The sequence below is a fragment of the Furipterus horrens genome, unplaced genomic scaffold (assembly GCF_987537825.1).
Source record: "Furipterus horrens unplaced genomic scaffold, mFurHor1.1.pri manual_scaffold_2, whole genome shotgun sequence".
NCBI lineage: Eukaryota > Metazoa > Chordata > Mammalia > Chiroptera > Furipteridae > Furipterus > Furipterus horrens.
The window spans coordinates 11272420-11294067 of NW_028327172.1; the positions used below are offsets into that span (position 1 = coordinate 11272420).

Sequence of the window (21648 nt, forward strand, 5' to 3'; positions counted from 1 at the left end):
GTGGCAGAGGGGCACCTGAAGTAGAGTCTGCCCTGCGTCCTAGTGGGAAGAAGGAGCAGAAGTAATAGAAGGAGAAATACTAAGGGCACTGTCACTGAGGCTGCAGTTTTATGTGTAGAGGTCATATCCATCCATAAGTAATGGGGGAGAGGGGCATGGATTTCATAATAGTGGAGTTTAATTGCATTGAATATTCTAAATAAATGGACTATCAAGTTTGGACATACCTCCATTGAACAGTCATATAAGATGTGGATTTTATATTATGCTATTTTGTAAATCTATATAATTAGTGGTTTGGAATGTAAAAATTGGTCTGAATTTGTCCAAAATTTTCAAATTGGGAGAGTTCACCTGGAAATTATTTTCGTATATTTCAGTGCAATAATCAATTAGAAAGAAAAACATAAACTTTTGAAACAAATCTTTTTTTTTTTTTTTTTTTTTTTTAAACAGGAAGACCTCCGGAGATACACTGGAGCTGGTGGAAGAGTCACTGGACATAAATCTATTGAATAATGCAGTTCGCCTCAAATTCCAAAATTGCAGCCTCTTACCCGGAGGGGTTCATGTCTGTGAGACACAGACTGATGTGACAATCTTGATATTAACCAACCAAACAGTACACAGATTGCTTGTACCTCACCCTTCTCGGATGTATAGGAGTGTAAGTTCGTTTAGTTCTTTATTTCCCAGATGCGTCTAGCCGTCCAGATTTAGTGCTGGAGGAATATCCTCTGGAATTAGAGAAAATTTGGATTCCTTGCCTCACCGAGCATACTTTGCTATCTGAAATGATCAGTCGCACTTTAAGTTGAAGAAATAGTTTTTATTAAAAACAATAGCTTTCTTTTTAAGCTCAATTTTTTTTTTTTTACCTGAAAAGCTTTTGTAGCAACTGAAAGGAATGGTGCACAATTCAGCTTATTCTGATTTAAAAGATTTGTCTTTTTAATTACTCCACAGGAGCTGGCAGTTGAAAGTCAGATGCAGTCAATATTCACTGACATTGGAAAAGTTGACTTTAGGGATCCTTGCAACTATCAGTTGATTCCAGCAGTTCCTGGACTCCCCCCTAACTCTACCACGTCGGCAGCCTGGCTTAGCAGTGATGGGGAGGCCCTGTTTGCTCTACCATCTGCTGCTGGGGGAATCTTTATTCTTAAACTACCTTCTTATGACATACCTGGTAAGAATGGGAACTGAGCGTGGATTTAACTTGAAGCAAGGAAGGTGGGCATTAAAACAGACCTTAGAAGTCCAGACCCATCATCCAGCACAGGAATTGCTCCCCTACCACCCTGAAATGGTCGTTCAGTATCACTTACCTAGCGAGCCCCTAATGGTTGACTGTTTTTTTTCCAAAAGAGCAAGATTTGATGTAGTGAATGGAGAACTATAAAGTTTATTGGGACATAGGTTAAGATAACTGTAAGACAGCCTATTCTCAGGCCTCTAGTGGAGATGTGCTGTCTACCTTCAGGCTGAGGTAGTATAACCAAAATAACTGATGCAAGGAGGTCGGGTTGCTGATACCCTGCTCCAAGTCCTAGCTCTCTCGCCTGGGTTATTGCTTTAGCTTCCTGAATATCCCCCGGACCTATTCTTGCCCTCTACAGAAAATCCTCAGGCAGACTGATAAACTTAAAACCTACGTTGAGTCCTGTCACTAATCTGCTCAGTGCTTTCAAATGAGAGTTGTTCTTCATCTCACTCAGAATAAACCCGAAGCCCTACATTGGTGTGCGGTGAACCCCTGCGGCCTCACCTTGGCTTCTCATTTCCACCTCACTTTCTCGGTACCAGCCGCGTGCCTTCTACTAATTCCTTGAACGTACCATGTGCACGTTTTCAGGCCTTTTGTCTGGGTATCTGGGTAGTCTTTCCCTGGCTACCAACTTGGCTCCTTCCTTCAGCTCCTTTAGGCCTTTTGTTCAATATCCCCGTCAAGGGAACGCATCGAAGTTGCACATACACTTCACCCTGGCATTCACTATGTCCTTCCCATGTTTTGTTTTTCTCTTACTGCTACTCAATTTGTTAATCTCCTTGCTTCTCCTACCTCCCAGTGGCACGTAAGTTCCATGAGGACAGGAGTTCTTTTTCTTTTTCTTTTTTTTTTAACCAGGTTTATTGAGGAAAGGGAGGGAAGGAAAAGTGGTGCACTTTGAGGGCCCATAGGAGCAAGGGAAGGGAAAGAGGGTACAGGACGGGGGGAGTGGAGTGGAGCGGAGGAGGCGGGTGAGACTCCTGTTGCCCAGAAGGGCCTGTCGGAATTGCCTCCTGTTTTAGGGCAGGAGTTTTTTTATTATGTTAACTGCTCCATCTCTAACACTTAGCACTGCCTGACACGTGAAAGGTATGCAGTGATTATTTGGAAAGAAGTATTCTGAGCAATATGAGTTACTGTTTATAAATGGCAAGATTTTTCCCTAGGAATCTAAAAATGCTCCTTTTATTGATCCAATAATGGTTCAAAAGATTTTAGGTACAATATACATGGAAAAGTACATCCTAAGAATTGCCTAGCCCTGGCTGGTGTGGCTCAGTGGGTTGAGCACCGGTCTGTGAACTAAAAGGTCACCAGTTCGATTCCCTGTCAGGGCACATGCCTGGATTGTGGGCCAGGTCCCCAGTTGAGAGTGTGTGAGAGGGGACCACGCATTGATGTTTCTTGCTCGCTCTCTCTCCCTCTCTCCTTTTCCCTCTCTCAAAAAAATAAAATCTTTTTTTAAAAAATTGCCCCCATAGAAATGTGTAAACCTGTCACCTGTTATAAAGGCCCGGATCATGGTTGTATCCTCCTCGCCTCTGAGTTTCACTCAGTATCATCAGGAGGTGGCATGGAGGTGTCACTGGTCTGTGTTCATTTGCAGGGGTGGTGTCAGTCGTGGAACTGAAGCAGAGTTCAGTGATGCAACGACTGCTTGTAGGCTGGATGCCAACAGCCATCAGGTGAGGGGTGTCCGGCAGGGAAATCAAAGGGCACTGGTTAGCCTCCTTCCATTCTTACTCCAAGGCAGATCAAAATTATACAGGAAAGGAGATGAGTCTGCCCAGCATCACTGCACCTGAGCAGAGCCACGTTCCCGAGCCCACTTCTGGGATTGGGCACCTTGACAACAGGAGCTGGCTTCTTGCACAGATCCTATATCTCAACGTCCAGTTCAGCGCTCTGCCCTGACTTACCAAACCCAATTTTGTGTATAATGAGAAGTAGAAAGCTTTTGATGGTTAACACAATATTCCATAGTTATGCAGAGCCTTCTATAATTGATCATAGTAATTGGTTATAAATTACATAGAAAATTTGATTTTACCAACATACGAACTCTTGCTCCTGTTGATTAACAGTGTACATTATCCCTGAAATCGCAAATTATAATGACTGGATGATTTTCAATTGCACAACTTGGCCTTATGTTTTTAGAGGTGATCAGGGACCTTCGGACCGTCCCCTCAGTCTTGCTGTTCACTATGTTGAGAGCGACGCCTTCATCTTTGCTCTGTGCCAGGATCATAAACTACGCATGTGGTCGTATAAGGTAAATGCTACATTTTTAATGACAGTAAGATAAAAAGGGATTGTGACTTGTAAGAGAATTGAAGTAAATCTTGCTGCTTCTCTTAGATTATCAGACCGCTTAGTTTGAAAATTGCAGGCCATTTCCGGATTCAAACAGTTTCATCTCGTTTCATTTTTCATACACTTTCCCTCGAAGTGTTCATCTATATTTTGAAAATTATGGGTCCTACAGAAAAGCTGAAACAGTAGTACAGCCTATATCCTTCACTTAAGAGGAACAGCCCCGGCTGGTGGGGCTCAGTGGATTGAGTGCCAGCCTGCGATCCAAAAGGTCTCTGGTTCGATTCCCTGTCAGAGCAGGTGCCTAGGTTGCAGGCCAGGTCTCCAGTTGGGGGTGTGTGAGAGGCAACCGATGAATGTTTCTCTCCCTCTCTTTCTCCCTCCCTTCCTTTCTCTAAAAATAAATAAAATCTTTTTAAATGAACAAATATGCTGTTGAAATGCAGTTAGTAAAATAGTTCCAAGATTCACAAAACAGCTGATAATTTTATCAGACCGAGATGATTTCATCTTAGCCCTCAAAAGAAGCCATTAGGTCCTTCAGCACATAAATGAGGCAGAGTGCTAAATATAATGGATAGGTATCCTTTAAAGGGGTGGAAGATTTGTTTTCTGATCTCCATATTCTTTGGTAACACTGTTATCTCGGGCAGGACCAATTGTGCCTGATGGCAGCCAACATGCTGGAGTATGTCCCTGTGAAAAAAGACCTTCAGCTCACGGCTGGGACTGGACACAAATTGCGGCTTGCTTATTCCCCTTCCATGGGAATGTATCTAGGGGTTTACATGCATGCACCCAAACGAGGACAGGTAGGAAACACATGAAATGTATCAAGTTATTCTGTATGTAGGTAAGTGGCTGGGAACGAGTCTAGCTCAGTTCTTCACACCAACCTAAATGTCTCATGTGTCATTGTCACTGAGAATGGGGGGTTTGTGCTAACGTGTGTATTAAAGATCATGCAGGAGAAGTCAGGGTGAAAGGGAGTAGAGTTTAAAAGAATATGTAAGGAAAAGTTGACCAAAACCAGTCAAGAAAGAACAAATTTGGAAGTCTGCCTGTTAGAAGGACAGAATTACTGTCACTCTTTTCAGTGAATTTTCTTTATCAAAAAAATTATTTAAAACACCCATCAAATATTGAGTTTGAAATTTTTTGTCTTGGCTGTGGAGTTAAATAGTAAACATGAATTATAGGGTTTTATTTTTAATAAAGATTAACTGACGAGTGTTGATTTGTATTGTATATGTTTTAAATTGTCTTTGGTACTTTGGTAAAAATATAAACTTAAAAATAGGTTTCTGATTACAGTGAGATGCCGCCTCACACCCATTAGTATGGCTACTATCAAAAAATAAGTAAATAACAAGGATTGGTGAGGAAATGGGAAAATTGGAACCCTTATGCATTGCTGATGGGAGTGTGAAATGTTGCAGCCACTTTGGAAAACAGGATGGTGGTTCCTCAAAAGCATCAGTCATAGAATTACACTATGATCCAGCATTTCCACTTCTGGGTATATACCCAAAAGAATTTTTAAAAAAACAATAATAATTTTAAGTAGGGTCTCAGATATTTGTACATCCATGTTTATAGAGATATTATTGACAATCGCCAAAAGTTGGAAGTAACCCAAGTATTCATCAACAGATGAATGGGTAAACAAAATATAGTGTATGCATGAAATGAAATATTATTTAGCCATAAAAAGAATGAGGTTATGATAAATGTTACAGTGTGGATGACCCTTGAGGACATTATGCTTAATAAAATAAGCTAGTCACAAAGAGACAGATATTGCTGAGATTCCACTTATATAAAATGCTGAGTCGTCAGAGCCATAGTGACTAAAGTGTAGTGGTGGCTGCCAAGGGCTGAGGGGAGTCTTAGAAGGTGAAAGAAGTCTGGGGGATCAGTTGCACAATAATGTGAATGTACTTAACACGATTAAACTGTACGCTTTTGTTAAGATGATAAATGCTGTGTAGTTGACCATACTTTTTTAAAAATTGGTTTCTGAATGCTAAAATTCTTGTTTAGAAAAGTAGCATGTTGATTATTTCTAGTAATAAATTACCAAATTGTGTTTTCACAGTTTTGCATTTTCCAACTGGTGAGCGCTGAGAATAACCGCTACAGTCTGGATCACATTTCCTCCCTGTTCTCTTCTCAGGTAGGTCGGGTCGTCCTTTGCATGTCACTCGAATACAGGAAAGAACTATGGGCTGATTCGACTGTGTTGCAGTAGGTTGAAATCTTAAAATGGAATAGTTCACATTTATGCAAACCAAATTTTGTATGGGTTTCACCAAGTTCATGTGTTGCTCTCTTTTATGCCTTTACCTCTCCTACTGATACAAATTTAGGTCATTATAACCCTTATCTTAACCCTCCGACTCCCCTCTACCCCCCATTTCCTCCTAGGAGACCCTGATCGACTTTGCCTTAACTTCTACGGATATCTGGGCCCTGTGGCATGATGCCGAGAACCAAACGGTTGTGAAATACATCAACTTTGAACAGTACGTATCACTTACCTTTGTCATCCTACCTTACCCCAAGCAGTTCATACTAAGAAAACAGGAGGGCTTTTTACGTTGTACCAAAGTCAAGTGTTTGCGTTTAAAGGACTCAGCCCTGGGTCTGCCTGCTGTTAACTGTTTTCTGAAAAACCTTTTACATTTGTGTTATATCTTACCTTTTTGCTTTTAGATGAAATGAGGATCCTTCAGCATTGACATGAGACAAAGAAAATACCATGTTTCTTGGGAGAGGTAGCACATACCCAAAATATCTCTAATCTGGAAGGGATTTTTTTTTTTTTTTTTTTTGCTTCTAAGCAAAAACTACTTCTGATACCCACAACTTCCAGGAGAAGACACTAAATCCTCTTTGGGTTCTCAGAATACACAAGTACAGTGCTTCTCAAACTTTTTTCAAAACAAGACGCTGTTTTTCAAGAGATAATGAACCCCAATACATAACAGAACTAGTATTTTATAAGTATAAACAATTCAACGTGTTGAGACTTTCTAATATATATTTTGTATCTTATACTTTAATGCACATAATATGAGTTATGAATGTTTAATAGTTACAAAATATATTGTAAAAAATTAATTTGGAGTCAGGCACTTGAGTAACTCCTGAAACACTTATGCAGGATTCCTTGGAACACAGCTTGACAGCCCTGGAACTAAACTGATTGAGCTTTAGGGGTCCCTCATAACCTTATATTCTAGAATAGAATTCTAGAAATAGTTGCCCCCACGTTTATCCTGAACAGCCACGTCTCAGAAAATGTATGAGAGTACTCCTGATAGATGGCATTCCAGCAAGGGGAGGGGGGTGGGGAGCAAAGAATCGAGTCAGATGAGAGTTCGAATCCTAATTGTGCAACTTGCTAGCTGTCGGATGCCCTAAGCCTCACTTTCCACATCTGTTCATGGGGTTAATACACCCTTCAAAGGTACAAGGCAGCTGCACCTAGCATGTCTAGCATAGAGTAAATGCAGAATAAGTTAGCTATTATTTATAGGTTTGTGTTTAGAGTTTTAATTTCAGGAAGGTGCCTCTTAAAATTGGTAAGAACACATCTATAAAACCAGGGTAAATTTCTTTTTTCTGAAACGTTTTTTCTTTTTAGTATTTTATTTATTTGTTTTTAGAGAGAAGAGAAGGGAGGGAGGGAGAAAGAGAGAGAGAGAAACATCGATTGGTTGCCTCTTATACGCCCCCCAACTGGGGACCTGGCATGCAACCCAGGCATGTGCCCTGACTGGGAATCAAACCAGTGACCTTTTGGTTTGGTCTTGCAGGATGATGCCCAACCCACTGAGCCACATCAGTCAGGGCATTTTTCTTTTTTTTTAATTTGTTGATTTTAGAGAAGAAGGGAGAGAGAAAAAGAAAGAGAAATATGGATTTGTTGGTCCACTAATTTATGCATTCATTGGTTGATTCTTATATGTGTCCTAAAGATCAAACATGCAACCTTGGCATATCAGGATGATGCTCTACCAAATGAACTACCTGGCCAGTGCTGAACCTTTTTTTTATTTTTATTTTTATTTTTAAGATTTTATTTATTTTAATTTTAGGGAGAGTGGAAGAGAGGGAGAAAGAGGAGAGAAACATCAATGTGTGGTTACCTCTCGTGCACCCCCAACTAGGGACCTGGCCTGCAACCCAGGCATGTGCCTTGACTGGGAATCGAACGCGTGACCTTTGAACCATTTTTAACAACTGATCAAGTAGCCATTACAGAGATTCGGTGATGGGGTCTGTCAACAGCGTAAACTGTGTTTTTATGCATCATTTTTCTGTAGATTGAAAGACTGTTTTTCTCTGTAGTAATATTGCAGGTCAGTGGAATCCAGTTTTTATGCAGCCTCTGCCAGAGGAAGAAATCATTATCAGAGATGATCAAGACCCCAGAGTAAGCAACGCTAAAGTCTTATGTAAGGGGATGGTTTACCCTGATCATTAGTCTCAGCAGAGCCGGTTGTATTAGAACTCTTGCAGCTGCAGGTGAAAGGAACCCGCCAAACTGACTTAGGTTTATAAGGAGACTGAGAAGCTAAGTTGTCTGGCTTCACCCATGGCTGGAACAGTGCCTTTGGCAGCTGATATCTCCTTTGTCTCTATTCTGCGTTCCTCCTCGCTGGGATTATTCTCAGGCAATCTCCCTGCCGAAGCCTGTGCATTCTGTGAATGAAGCAAACCCAGAGAGAGCACCTCTGTCTACGGCCTAGAATAGACACGCACTGCCTGACCTGAGTCGTGTGATAATTCCTGACACAATCACTTTAATCAGAAGGAATAGAATATTCTGGCTTGGCATGAGAAACCTATTCAACCTGGGCCTTGCTATTGTGGAAAGTTGTGAAACAGGTTGAGTGTGGATAGTGGAGAGATGGTTCCCCAGGGAAAGATAAGGGATTTGTTAGTAAAAGAAGGAGAAATGGGTTCTGGTCAGGCACAAACCTAAGTGTTCACTATACTAACCATGATGGTCCATGCATATTATCTAGAAATAAGGTAAATGCTGATAGTGGTATATGCTGTGAAGAAGATAACTTTAAAAGGCCATGCACTAGAGAGCAAATCAGGCCAGTCACCCTGTTTTCCAGGGACAGGATCACCCTTGGGATAAATGGTAGAAAAAGCTTTCAGTTGATGACTTAATATTAAGATGAGATTTAAAGATTTTATTTATTTATATAGAGAGGGAGAGAGATATATCAATGTGTGGTTGCCTCTTGCACACCCCCCAACTGGGGACTGGGAATCGAACCAGTGACCCTTTGGTTTGCAGGCTGACACTCAATCCACTGGGCCACACCAGCCAGGGCTAAAATGAGATGTAACAATCAAGGTAACTATTTGTAGGATTGGAAAACCCACTTTAAATATCTGTTGCCATGCTTTTAATCCCAAGAGTTTATTGGCACTTACCTTTTGTCTAAATGCCAAAATCATATGCTGGTTATTAAAATCCTTGTTTTTCTCCTTCATTTTGGTCATTTTACCATCCCCCAGAAACTCAAAGGAACTCAGTAGAAGGAAGGAACTTGAAAGAGAGTCAGTCAGGTTTACTCCTCACTGACAGGTCTGGTTTATGAAATTTGGTCAAAATAATTGGGCAGTATAAGATTTTACTCTCTTTACTTCATTTCTCTACTTGTGAGAGTTTACTGCAGTTTTTTTGTTTGTTTTGTTTTTGACATATAACACCTATTATTCTCGGTTCCTTTTCTTTAATATGTAAGCCATAAAATGAATACTCTGTGGATGGTGTAGAAACCAGTCTAATTGTTCTTATTAGTTTAATTGTTCTTACTAGCGTACTCATATTACCAGTAAGTGGGATTCGCCTCTTCCATTTAAGTTGGGCTTTGGATTGGGTGTGTTTTCCGGTGGAGCCCAGTGGAGCTGGTTGACTCAAAGACACCGCGGTCTTCACTTCCAGGGAGAAACTATAAGACTGCTTCCTACCTGTTATTGCTCAAATGCAGCAGGGCATATATGATAGAAAGTCAACTTTGGTGCCAAAAGCTGTTGAATTCGTCATCAAATTTCTCCAATCTTTTATCTTTTTAGAATGATGTTCGTTTTTGTTTTAATGTTCCAACAGGAGATGTATTTGAAGAGTCTGTTTACACCAGGACGATTCGTAAATGCAGCTTTATGTAAAGCTTTACAGGTCAGTGAGAAAATATTTCATGTTTTCTTAAGACTAGCTCTTTATTTTATTCCTGGGAAGAACTGGTATTATTAATGACTGCTATTCATTTTGTTGTTTTGCATATACTAAACACTGTTTTTGCAATTGTATCGTACTGTTTTGTTTTTTATAAATACTGCTTATAAGTGTGTTTATAAATGCTACTGCAGTTTTTATGAATGGTCTTTCCACGAAGTGAGACTCGCAACAGGGAGGTAGGATGGGGCACTTTCCCAGGGACTAAGCGTGCTGGCGGTGCAAAGTGAAATTTGTGCCTATCCTAGTATAAAAGATACTATACTACATTACATATCATCTCTGTGCTTGAAAGAAATCTAAAATATTTTCTTGGTTAGTTTGGGTGGTACTTTGTCTTTTCCCTTTTGTTAGTACAGTAAAGTTCTGGCTTGGTGCCAGTTCAGTCTAAATCTAAGCTTCAAAGTCACATGGTTTAAAAGATACTTAAAATTTCACAAAAGGATTCTTTACTTTAAAGTCTCTTAGGCTTCCTTACATTGCCATACTTCGTGAATTTAAAATAGAACGTCACTCATAGAGTGGAAAGTTCCCTGCGCTTCTCCCGGTCTGACCTCCCACGTGCGGCAGCCATGAGGCTTCTCCGAAAGATGGCGGTTCTGCCTCGAGCTGCTCTGCCTCCTCGGCGGCCGGTTTCTCCCTGGCGCTTGTTTAAAAGTTCTTCCAGTATCAGATCAGATGTAACCCCCTTCCCTTTGGTGGCTTCTTTCTTTTGGAACGTCATAGACCTTGTCTCCCTCCTATAAAGCAGCCTTCGGGTATTCTAAGTCTCTTTCCATATTCTTTTCCTCCAGACTAAATATGCCAGTTCTTTAACTTTCTCTCAGGTGCTGTACTTTTCAGACCTTTGACTTTTCTTCTGGGTACACTCTTGAATATCTGGCTAGTGCATGTTTTCTCTTTTCTCGCAGATCAAACTTCAGAATGACATGGTTCTTTTCTTCTCTCTTGTCTCATCAGCACTTTTTCCTTGTAAAGAACAATCAAATGTATGGTGATATTTCTCATGATATCTCTTGCACACTGAAATACTAAATAATCAGTAAGGCATTTATCAGATGCTTTCCTCTACTAGAATCATTCCCAGTAGGAGCCAGCCACCCCCGCCCCCCGACTCCAGCTTAGCTCTGTGCCTGGCTCAGGTGTACGCTCAGTGTCTTCAGACGTGTTCCTCCCCGCGGAGCCAGGGCTGCTCTGCTTCCCTTTGCCTCCTGTCATAACCCAAGTGCACACTATTAAAATTCTCCCAGATTCATAGACTTCTGTAGTTTATTCTGGTCCAAACTACTTCCAACTTGCTCTGATTTCAGTTACAGAAATTATTTGCACAAGGTTAGGTGTTAGTGTGTATTCTGGGCATGTCTGGTCTCTATGTGTTGTCATATTATTGCCTCAGTGCCTTCTAAACTAGAGTATTTTTCATTCAGTTTTAGGTATTACGTAATCTAACGTGTCTCTTTAATTTTAGATTTTCTGTCGAGGAACCGAGAGGAATTTAGATCTTTCCTGGAGTGAACTAAAGAAAGAAGTTACTTTAGCTGTTGAAAGTGAGGTGAGGTTTGGGTAAAGAAAGAATACATATGTTCTTTTGTTTTGAGTGGATTGGCAGACTGGTACCGAGGAATAGTTCAGCTTGTTCACTGAACCTTGTTCGAGGAAGTAGAAATGTTTGAATCTTTTACCTGGAGAATTAGATCTATATTTATATAGTCCATGGCATGTAAGCCATAGAGAATATATGTTTGGCTCTAGCTTAGTAAAATAATATTAGACAGTTATGTTTTGGGAGGAGAAAGGTCCTGAATGGTATCAAGTTTCTTTTCTTTTCTTTTTTTCTTTGCCAGCTCCAAGGAAGTGTCACAGAGTATGAATTTTCCCAGGAGCAGTTTCGGAATTTGCAACAGGAATTCTGGTGCAAGTTCTATGCCTGCTGTCTGCAGTATCAAGAAGCCCTCTCTCACCCGCTTGCCCTGCATTTGAACCCACACACGAACATGGTGTGCCTGCTGAAAAAAGTAAGGGGGCTGACGCTGGAGAAGAGCTCCAGGCAGCCAGTGGGCCCTGCGGGGTGCTCGTCTGCTATGTGGTGCGGTGGACTCTTAGGGCTCTGTGGTTTTTTCCCCTAGAATTATAGTTCATTTGTGTTTATAGATAGTCTTCTGCATTAATTATACTTTTTGGCATTTTACTTTATTTACCTTGATATTGACGTAATTTCAAACTTAATATAAAACGTATAAGACAGGTCAAAGGACTCCTGTATACCCTTTACCCAGATTCACCGTTTGTTAACTTCGATTTACTTTTTCTCCTATAATTTTTTTTTCCTGAGCCACTTGAGAGTTAGTTGAGGACTTCATGCCCCATTATCTGTACACAGTTTAGCATGGACCTAGGATCAAGGGTATTGTTATATAACCACAGCACAATTTAAAGACCAGGCAATTTGATATAACACTACACAGTTCATATTCAGATTTTACCAGTTGTACCTGTGAGTTTTCTTATTGATCTAGAATCCAGTCCAAGATCTTGGATATGTTTATTTGTCAGGTTTTCTTTTTTACCTTAATCTCAAACTGTTGTCTGCCTTTCTTTGTCTTTCATGACATTGACATGTTTAGAAGACTATACATGTTGTTTTGTAGAGTGTCCTTCAAGTTGAATTTGTGTGGTGCTTCCTTGTGATAAGATTGAGGTATCAGTTATTTTATACCTTGAAACATTCACTGAAATGAATGTAACTGGACTTGTATTTCCAGGGGTACCTGTCTTTCCTTATGCCTTCCTCCTTAGTGGATCATTTGTATCTCCTGCCTGATGAGAACCTTTTGACAGAGGATGAGACAACCATATCTGATGGTAATAGCAATTGTTATGTCTGTATTTAATCTCCCTCCTACATGAACGCTATGCTTTGTTTCATATAGAGGCAAGGACCATTGATTACCACGGAGACCTTTCCTGGTCATTTTACCACATTGTAGACATTCTAAAGAAAACTGAAGAGGCCTAAGCATCTCTAAGACCTCAGATAGACCCTTAGCACTTAATTATTAATATTTTTGTATAATATTAACCAGTAGCTCTTCACTGGCTCAATACATGAATGTTAACTTTCTCTCACTCATAGATGTGGATGTTGCTCGGGATGTCATATGTCTTATAAAATGCCTTCGGCTGATTGGAGAGTCGGTGACTATGGAGATGTCGGTGATGATGGAAATGAGTTGTTTCAACCTACAGTCTCCAGAAAAGGCTGCAGAACAGATTCTCGAAGATCTGATCACTATTGATGTGTAAGGAGAATTTAGGGTAAAGTGCAATTCCTAATGGAAATTCAGCAATTTTTAGTGCCAAAGTCAGGATTGTAATGTACATTCAAGTATGTACAAAGTAGTGGCTTTAACTGTTAACTGGCCTATAAACTGTAAAACACAGAAGTATTTTTCTCACATTCATATTGTCTGTCATCTGTGAAAAATAGGGGGGAAATTTGCTTCATGGAGTAAAGTATCTTGTATACCTCCGTTTCTTTGTGATATGGCTGGTTTTCCTGTTTCATAGCACATTTAAGGCACATTTAAGCTTTCAGGACGTACACGGAGTTTGTCTTGTGTGTTCTTGGTCGTAACAGGAGTTGTCTAATTGTCCTTATAGAGAAAATATAATGGAGGATATTTGCAGTAAACTACAGGAGATTAGGAACCCAGTCCATGCCATTGGGCTTCTTATACGGGAAATGGATTATGAAACAGAGGTTGAGATGGAAAAGGGACTGGATGCAGGTAAATGACCAAACAACAAGCGTGCCCTTTTGACTTCGAGAAAACAGTGATGCATTTAACTCCCCTCCCCCTTTTCTTTTAATTGCAGCTCAGCCTTTGAATGTTCGAATGAATCTTTCCCAGCTCTATGGTAGTAGAACTGCAGGGCATGTCGTGTGCAGAGGTGTGTATAAAATGGCCAGTACTCGCTTCCTCATCTGCCGAGACCTTTTGATCTTACAGCAGCTACTAATGAGGCTAGGAGATGCAGTAAGTACTGTTTGAGAGAAAATCTAAAATCCTAAATCTGAAACCTTGTGTACACCTTCAGGCACATAGCAGAATGCCAGCTCTGTGATCACAGAGACGTTTGTCTTTGTTCTCTGCTCTCTCTTCCCTGCTTGGCCCTTAGTAGGTGCTCTGTAAATAGGTGATGAATTAGGAAAGAGTAAGCATCGTAATCTAAAGTGACAGATGAACACATAGGGAGCAGGTTGTCTCACTCTTACCCTTTGTATGCAATAGCCGTAGGAAATTGTCTCAGGTTGGCTCTCCCAAAACTGAGTGTTATTAGTTCTGCTTTGGATGTGATAGGTGGGTACCATTTAGTGGGAGGAGAGAGGCAGGGAAGAAAAAGAACTCAGTCTGCAGTACAGGATTTACTCTAAGCATGGTCTTGAGACGGCAGTTTGTCTTTTGGGTTCACCCAACTCCATTCTGTGCTCCCTTTTCCATCCTGTTCTTCTGAAGGCTCTCCAGTCCTTGTCCCGCACCCTACTGAGCATTCCGTGTTCAGAAGTTACCCCTCTTCCCACGGTCAGAAGGCCCTTTGCTGACTCTGAAAGTGATTTCTAATGAGCCTGACAGGAAGCGGTCTGATTGATTTCTGTTAACGTGTAAACAACTGAACGGCCTTCGGGGTTCCCAGAGATATTAAAACTTTTTAAATCAGAATTTATTAACTCAGATACATTGCTAATGGTGGAGTTTCGGGTAAAGGAGTAAGGAAAACGTCTGGGAAGATGATGTGATTCGGCCCCCCAAGGAGAAGCAGGAACCTGTCCTGCAAGTCTGCCACTCACGGCAGCCCGCCCTTACGACGTTCTTTTCACACCTGATAGATGTTACCGTTTTTTTAGGGGTTTGGGGTTTTTGTGGGGTTTTTCTTCTTTTTCTTTTTTAATTATAAACTTTGTTGTTTTTTTCCTTAAACGTAGAAATAATAGATGTTCATTGTTGAGCTTTTATATAAAAACAGGAAGAAAATAAAAGTTCGCCTGCAATTTTCTGCACAATGATCGCCACTCTTCTCCATTTTGGTGACCCTCATTTTCTATTCAACTGGTTTTTGTTTTACTTAAAAATTAGGGTATGTTACACTGAATTTCTCTGTAACCTGGTAGTTTTTATTCTACTTACAAATATCATCAGCATTTTCACATTACTCAGTATTCATCTAGAGCATTATTTTTAATTATCTAGTACAGTTTTAACTTATTCAACCAATGCCATTTGCGCGCATCTATGCTGTGGCCAGCTTTCCTTACAGCTGTCACTCTGTCCACCTCTGATCATATCTCCAGGACAAAGTCGGACAACTAGAATTGATTGGTCATAGGCTACATGCATTTTTTAAGACTTTTGGCTATATTGCCAAATTTTCCTCTACTTTTTTTTTTTAACCCAAGACCAGAAGCATAATAATAATAGTCTTAGATTTCCCTTTTCCTCTTCTTGAATTCTGAATCCACAGAGTTAATGAAAGTTAAGCCTTTCAATGTCTTCTTTTTCATCATCAGCTCCCATGACTTGGAGAGCTGTTTTTGATTATTTTACCTATTTGGGTAGATATTTTTGCCATCTGCTATCCCAAAATATAATAGGTGTGTTGCTTTTATTTATGTATACCTAAGTTACTTTTCTTCTAAAATTTATTGATTGATTTTTAGAGGGGGGCAGGGAGAGAAACATCGATTTCTTGTTCCACTTATTTATGTATTCATTGGTTGAGTCTTGTATGTGCCCTGACTGGGGATCGAACCTACAACCTTGGCATATCAGCACAATGCTCTAACCATCTGAGCTACCCGGCCAGAGCTGCATATATGTTACTTTTCATATGCCCTTTGTAACTGTGTTTGTTATTATATTTTACCTCCCTCCACCTGAACCTTAAGAGTTATAAACACTAATTGCTATTTACTGTCCTCCCCCCAACCCCCCCCCCCCCATCATGTACAGGTGATTTTGGGAGCTGGTCAGCTCTTCCAAGCACAGCAAGACCTACTCCATCGCACAGCTCCCCTGCTCTTATCTTACCACCTCATTAAGTGGGGAAGTCAGTGCTTGGCAATTGATGTTCCAGTTGACACACTGTGAGTTTCAGTTTCATTATTCTAATTACTATTAAAATAAGGTGTAGGTTTAATTATTTTGTTCATTGTCTTATAAGAAAAAAATTGTAAACATTATGCTGTAATGTATTTTGCCTTTAAAATTTGAAGAGCTTTTAGATGCTTCATTTTCTAAAGGTTGAAGGCAACTTATAAGAATGAAAATAATAAATATATATTTATTATATATTATTATACATAGGTGTGTATAATATAAAGATAAATCCTGTTGAAAGCAAAATAAGATGAGGTCGGACAAAAAGTTAGACCATACACAAAAACATTGTGCTAGTTATTAAAGGTAGGCTGAGATTCTTTATAACCCAAAGAAGAAAGAAAATCCAACAATTAGAAGATTTATGTTTCCAATAAGATAAACCACTCCATTGTCTATGGCAAGGTAAGGCTTTTCATAGCATGGAGGTCTTGGAGAAATTTCTGCTGTGGCTTCTCGCCGGAGGATCACAGAGTGGTATCATGGGCAAGTGTCTGAACTATGTATGACATGTTTTCCGAATTTTTTCATGCTTTTAATGGCGCTTTCATGTGCAATTTGTTCATTACATTGACAACATTCTTGATAGTGTAACTTGTTGAAGTCGTTTTGGGCATAAGAGAATTTATTAAGCTGTTTTTTTTTTTCCTTTTTTTCACAGAGAGTCTAACCTCCAACAGTTATCAGTATTGGAACTCACTGACTCAAGTGCTTTAATGGCAAACAAGTTTGGTAAGGACCAGATTGCGTATGCATTTGATTATTAATTTGGCAGTTATTGTATATTCATTACAGTGGTCTTTTGCCACCTTTATTATAGAAAGTTTTGGCAAGGCTCTCTCTGCTTTCACTCCGAGAGGGTATAAGCAAGCTGTGGCCTGAGACCTCTGGTTGTGACAGTGGGTCTTGTGGACACCATAGTCCTTAATTTAGGATGTTACCTACATGTATTAAGGGTGTTACCTACATGTATATACACACTGCCATTTTTCCACTGTATAATGATACTCCCATGATTAATTCAAAATCATTTTTTAAATTTACTAAGTTCACGGTAGCTTTTGTATTCTTGTTTTAATCAGTATATATTCAAAAGGAGACCCTCTCATGCTTGAGAACCTTTCTGGGGAATTTATTTTGTGTTGTTTTGGTATAAACCTTGGGATCTTCTAACTATATTTGTTGTAAACACTTTCTAGGGAAGACACTTAGGTTTAGTGAGACCAGTGAAAAGCAATGACTACAGTGTTGATTTAAAAGGCTTTTTTAAACTGCATTTTATAGTGCTTCACAGTTTACAAGTTGCTTTTATTTATATTGCAATCGATAATCCCAGTGGTGCATTTTATATTTTGAAATAATAAGTGTTCTTTGTTACAGGCATAAAATGAATTGGTAGACTCTTAATTGAAAATTGATACTATCACAAGTTGGTGATTTTCATTACTTTTTCTTCTTAAGTATCTAGCCCTCAGACAATTGTGGATTTATTCTTCCAAGAAGTTGCAAGAAAACACATTATATCTCATCTCTTCTCTCAGCCAAAGGCACCTCTGAGCCAGACTGGGTTGAATTGGCCTGAGATGATTACTGCAATTACCAATTATTTATTGCAGCTCTTGTATCCTTTTATTTAAAAGCCAATTGGAAGGTTTCTTTTCTTTTTTTTGTTTTTTGTTTTTTATTTTTTTTAAATCCTCACCCAAGGTCATTTATTTATTGCCTTTAGAGGAGGTGGGAAGGGGAGAGAGATACATTGATGTGAGAGAGAAGCACCAATCAGTTGCCTCCCATACAGGGATCCTCCGCACCAGGCTGAGGGATCAGTAAGCGTCTGGAACCTTTCAATCATGGAATGACGCTCCAACCAACTGAGCCACACCCATCAGGGTGAAAGGTTTCTTCCAGCTAAAATAGTCTAAGGTTCTTTTTCCACTTTTGTAATAAAGATTTTTAATGAGGTTGGTTGCTTTTCCTCCCACAAAAGATGATTGTACTTATTTTCAGATATGACCCCAATTTTTATTTTATTTTATTTTGGTTTGGTTTTTTGCTTAGGAGTTGAGCCAGATTTTATTGGTACGTACATATTTAATACCTGTATCTCTTCTAAAGCATTATATGTTCATCAAATATTTATCGAATGGCTGTTTATTCCAGGCATTATATTAGGTGCTTGTGCAATTTATCAGCCAGAATTAGAAATGATCACACAGGGATGAAATACATGCTTTAGCCCATAGTTAATTGAGTTCTAGTTTAGGTGAATCGGGTCCTTGTGTGTAACCTTTTCATTATATTTGTCTAATATTAAAGTTACATAGTTATGTGGAAAGAACATGTGCTCTGCCCACCTTCTCTTTACTTTTTCAAAAATTAAGGCATTTTATAGAGCTCAACTGCCCAGTGTGTATGTTTAAGTTTTGCAAAATAAAAAACTAAAAAAAATCTTCTTAACCAATGACTAGATGGCCCAGTAATCCCAGTAGCCTCTTTCTAGAATGTTTGATGGGAAATTGTCAGTATGTACAATTGCAGGTGAGTACTGTGACTATTTTAGGATTAATTATTCTTGTAAAGAATGGGAGTTCTGATTCTTTTCTTTGTAAATGTTACCTGCATTTTAATTGGGCTGATAATAACCATAATAATTTATACTTGACTGCACCAAAACATACTCCAGATTTTCTCTACTTCCTTCTTGATGGTATCATTCCTAACATAATTTTTTCTAGAATCCTTTTTATTTTTCTTTTAATTCTCTCTATTAAGTAAAACAGCATACCATTCTCTTCATTTAAATCCTTTCCTGGAATCTAATGATTGAACCAGTAAATACCAAAAGTTGGAAAATTGCTAAGGTGGAAAGAATTTGTGTGTTTGTGTTACTAGAGTCCTGTTTGCTTTCTTAAAGTATCTAATAGCCTAATATAAGAATCAATTAATAGGATTAGGTTTTACTCTCCAGGTGATGTCAGGAAATACACCTTTGTGTTGATTGACCATATCTTCTCTCCCTCTGTGAAGAATATAGAAACGAGTATTTTCTTAATCAGAAAGCACCTTTTATGCCTTTAAGGATTATATTCAACTGCTACATCCCTGGTGTCAAGTCAATGTTGGTTCCTGTCGGTTTATGCTGGGACGGTGTTACCTGGTTACAGGAGAGGGCCAGAAGGTAAACTGCCTTTGAGTGATAAACAAACTTTAGTGCACAGAGGACACTTAGTTTCCATCTAACCAAATTGGAGGGGGTGGGAGGCATAGAATCCTCTAGATTAGGATGCAGAAGACTGCTAGTGCCTGTGGAGAATGTTCAGTCTCAGGTACTTTGCAGATTAGTTGGGACACACAAAAAAATTGTGAAACCCTTCTGCCTTAGTGCAGGTGTTTTTAGGGATGCATTTTAGTAAATAAAGTGTATTTTTCAGTTACATTGTTTTCATTATATCTTTAGGGGGGTTTGTTTTGTTTTGATGGAAAAGCTTGAATTATGATTTAATTTTAACTGAACTTTTTAGGACTTTTGAAAACATTTTTTATAACAATTTGAGCTAACGTTCACATATCATAACTCACCCATTTAGAGTATACAATATAATGTACATGTAAGTGTTTTTAATACATTCACAGTTGTGCAAATATCACAATTAATTTTAGAATTCTTTCATCACTTGAAAAAGAAACGCCAGCTTATTAACCATCACTCCCCAGCTCCCCTGTTCCTCTTCAGCCCTCTACGTTATTTCTCCACAGAGAGAATGAATGATAAATAAATTTACCTCTCCTGGGCATTTCATATTAACACAGTCATCTACTGTATGGCTTTTTGTGACTGGTTTCATTCATTTAGCGTAACATGTTCAAGGTTCAGCCATGTTTATGTATCGTTTCTATTAATGGCCAAATAATATTCCATTGTATGGATATACCACATTTTGTCTATTCATTCATTAGTCAATGGGTGTTATATCATTTTCTTTTAATGCAGCTTCTTTTCCTATTATGGTAATTTACATTCCTAATTTTTTACCTGGCATCCTGTTATGTAAATTTTCAAACATACAGAAAAGTTTAAAAACTTTTACAATAAAGTCATATATATTCACTCAAATTTTACAAATGTTACCATGTTGCTATAACTGCTTTATTACATATCTATTATCTTTTTAAAGTTTACTTTTTAATAGTATTTAAGTAAAAAAGTAAGATAAAAATATTAAATACTGTAATGCATCAGATAGAGTTTAGAATGGCAGAAATTGTGAATGTAGTCTGCAGTCTTAAATAATTTTGTTTCTTTTTGCCTTTCTTTAGCACATGAGCATTTAGAATTGGAACAACCATTATAAGTCACTTAGTATTTTTATTTCTCCAGGCTCTGGAATGTTTCTGCCAGGCAGCGTCTGAAGTGGGCAAAGAGGAATTCTTAGATCGCTTGATCCGGTCGGAGGACGGGGAGATAGTTTCCACCCCCAGGCTGCAGTATTATGATAAGGTACATTGTTCATGGTTTGGCTCTTTCCACCACCCTGTGTAAAAGCTTATCTGAAATACTTTGCTGTGGTGTTCTGGGAGAAAAACAGTATAAAAATGAATCATTCCTTGAATTTCCAAGTAAAGAGAAATGAATTTGCCTAGAAAAATTGAAACATTTTAAATTAAATTTGATAAGTGTTTTTAACTTAAATGATATCATTTTATAAGCCCAGTCATCATTAGAATTTTATTACTTAATATTAGTTTTCCCAATAACTCAAAGAATTAACTTGCACTGTTTAGCCCTGGTTTGTGATTTGGCCCCTGAGCTTTTTTCCTAACACTCTTTTCTCTGGTGACTCGGGTGTAATGATAGCGCCTCCTTACCATCTCCTACAAGCTGAGCACATCCTCTGCTCCTTTCAGACCCTTTCCTCCTGATGTTCCCTTAGTCAGCTTCTCATGCCCTCGTGGCATTCACGTTTCCGCTCACGTGTCACCTCCCTGCCTCGCCTACATAGAAGAACTCGTGTCCGGCTGGTGTGGCTCAGTGGATCGAGCGCTGGCCTCTGAACCAAAGGGTCACTGGTTCAGTTCCCAGTCAGACCACATGCCTGTGTTGTGGGCCAGGTCCCCAGATGGGGGCGTGCAAGAGGCAACATTGATTAATGCTTCTCTCCCTCTCTTTCTCCCTCCCTTTACGTCCCTAAGAGTAAATAAATAAAATATTTTTTAAAAAGAAGAACTCATCCTCATGCTGTCCTTCCTGCCTGCTTGCTCCCGCTCCCTCACATGCACACGTGCAGAGAGGGGCACCATGGGCAGTCCCCTGGCCCTGCTTTGTTTTTCTTTACGACATTTAACTGCGCTTGATGTTATATTTTAGATACATATGTGTTGTTACCCAGGTTTCACACCAAAAAGGAAATGCAAAAAGGGAAGACTTCACTGTTGTGTTCATTGCTTGTTCTTTTAAACAGATAAATGAATTTATACTGGAATAGATTTATATCTATTAACCCTCTACTATCTTACTAATGAGAAAATTATTTTGAATTTTGAGTAAGAATTTTTAATCTGAAGCCAGATAGATTTAAGGAATCGATAAATCCCCTGAAATTAAATACAAAATGTTGTTTGTATTTTTTCTGTGGAGAGGCTCC

At 39.1% G+C, this 21648-nt stretch overlaps 1 protein-coding gene across 1 annotated transcript in view; it reads left to right on the forward strand.

Annotated features, from left to right (window-relative positions):
- The window catches only part of NUP160 (nucleoporin 160), a 41065-nt gene that overhangs the window by 4595 nt on the left and 14822 nt on the right, over window positions 1-21648 (forward strand). Inside the window, exons 3-23 of the mRNA XM_090261321.1 lie at window positions 457-667; window positions 967-1189; window positions 2877-2955; window positions 3431-3545; window positions 4240-4398; window positions 5685-5762; window positions 6014-6111; window positions 7943-8027; window positions 9726-9794; window positions 11320-11403; window positions 11696-11866; window positions 12614-12713; window positions 12985-13150; window positions 13512-13639; window positions 13728-13888; window positions 15860-15993; window positions 16668-16738; window positions 17468-17627; window positions 18475-18544; window positions 19086-19184; window positions 20385-20504. Coding sequence (XP_090117447.1) covers window positions 457-667; window positions 967-1189; window positions 2877-2955; window positions 3431-3545; window positions 4240-4398; window positions 5685-5762; window positions 6014-6111; window positions 7943-8027; window positions 9726-9794; window positions 11320-11403; window positions 11696-11866; window positions 12614-12713; window positions 12985-13150; window positions 13512-13639; window positions 13728-13888; window positions 15860-15993; window positions 16668-16738; window positions 17468-17627; window positions 18475-18544; window positions 19086-19184; window positions 20385-20504 — 2581 coding nt within the window. The remainder of the gene's footprint in view (window positions 1-456; window positions 668-966; window positions 1190-2876; window positions 2956-3430; window positions 3546-4239; window positions 4399-5684; window positions 5763-6013; window positions 6112-7942; window positions 8028-9725; window positions 9795-11319; window positions 11404-11695; window positions 11867-12613; window positions 12714-12984; window positions 13151-13511; window positions 13640-13727; window positions 13889-15859; window positions 15994-16667; window positions 16739-17467; window positions 17628-18474; window positions 18545-19085; window positions 19185-20384; window positions 20505-21648) is intronic.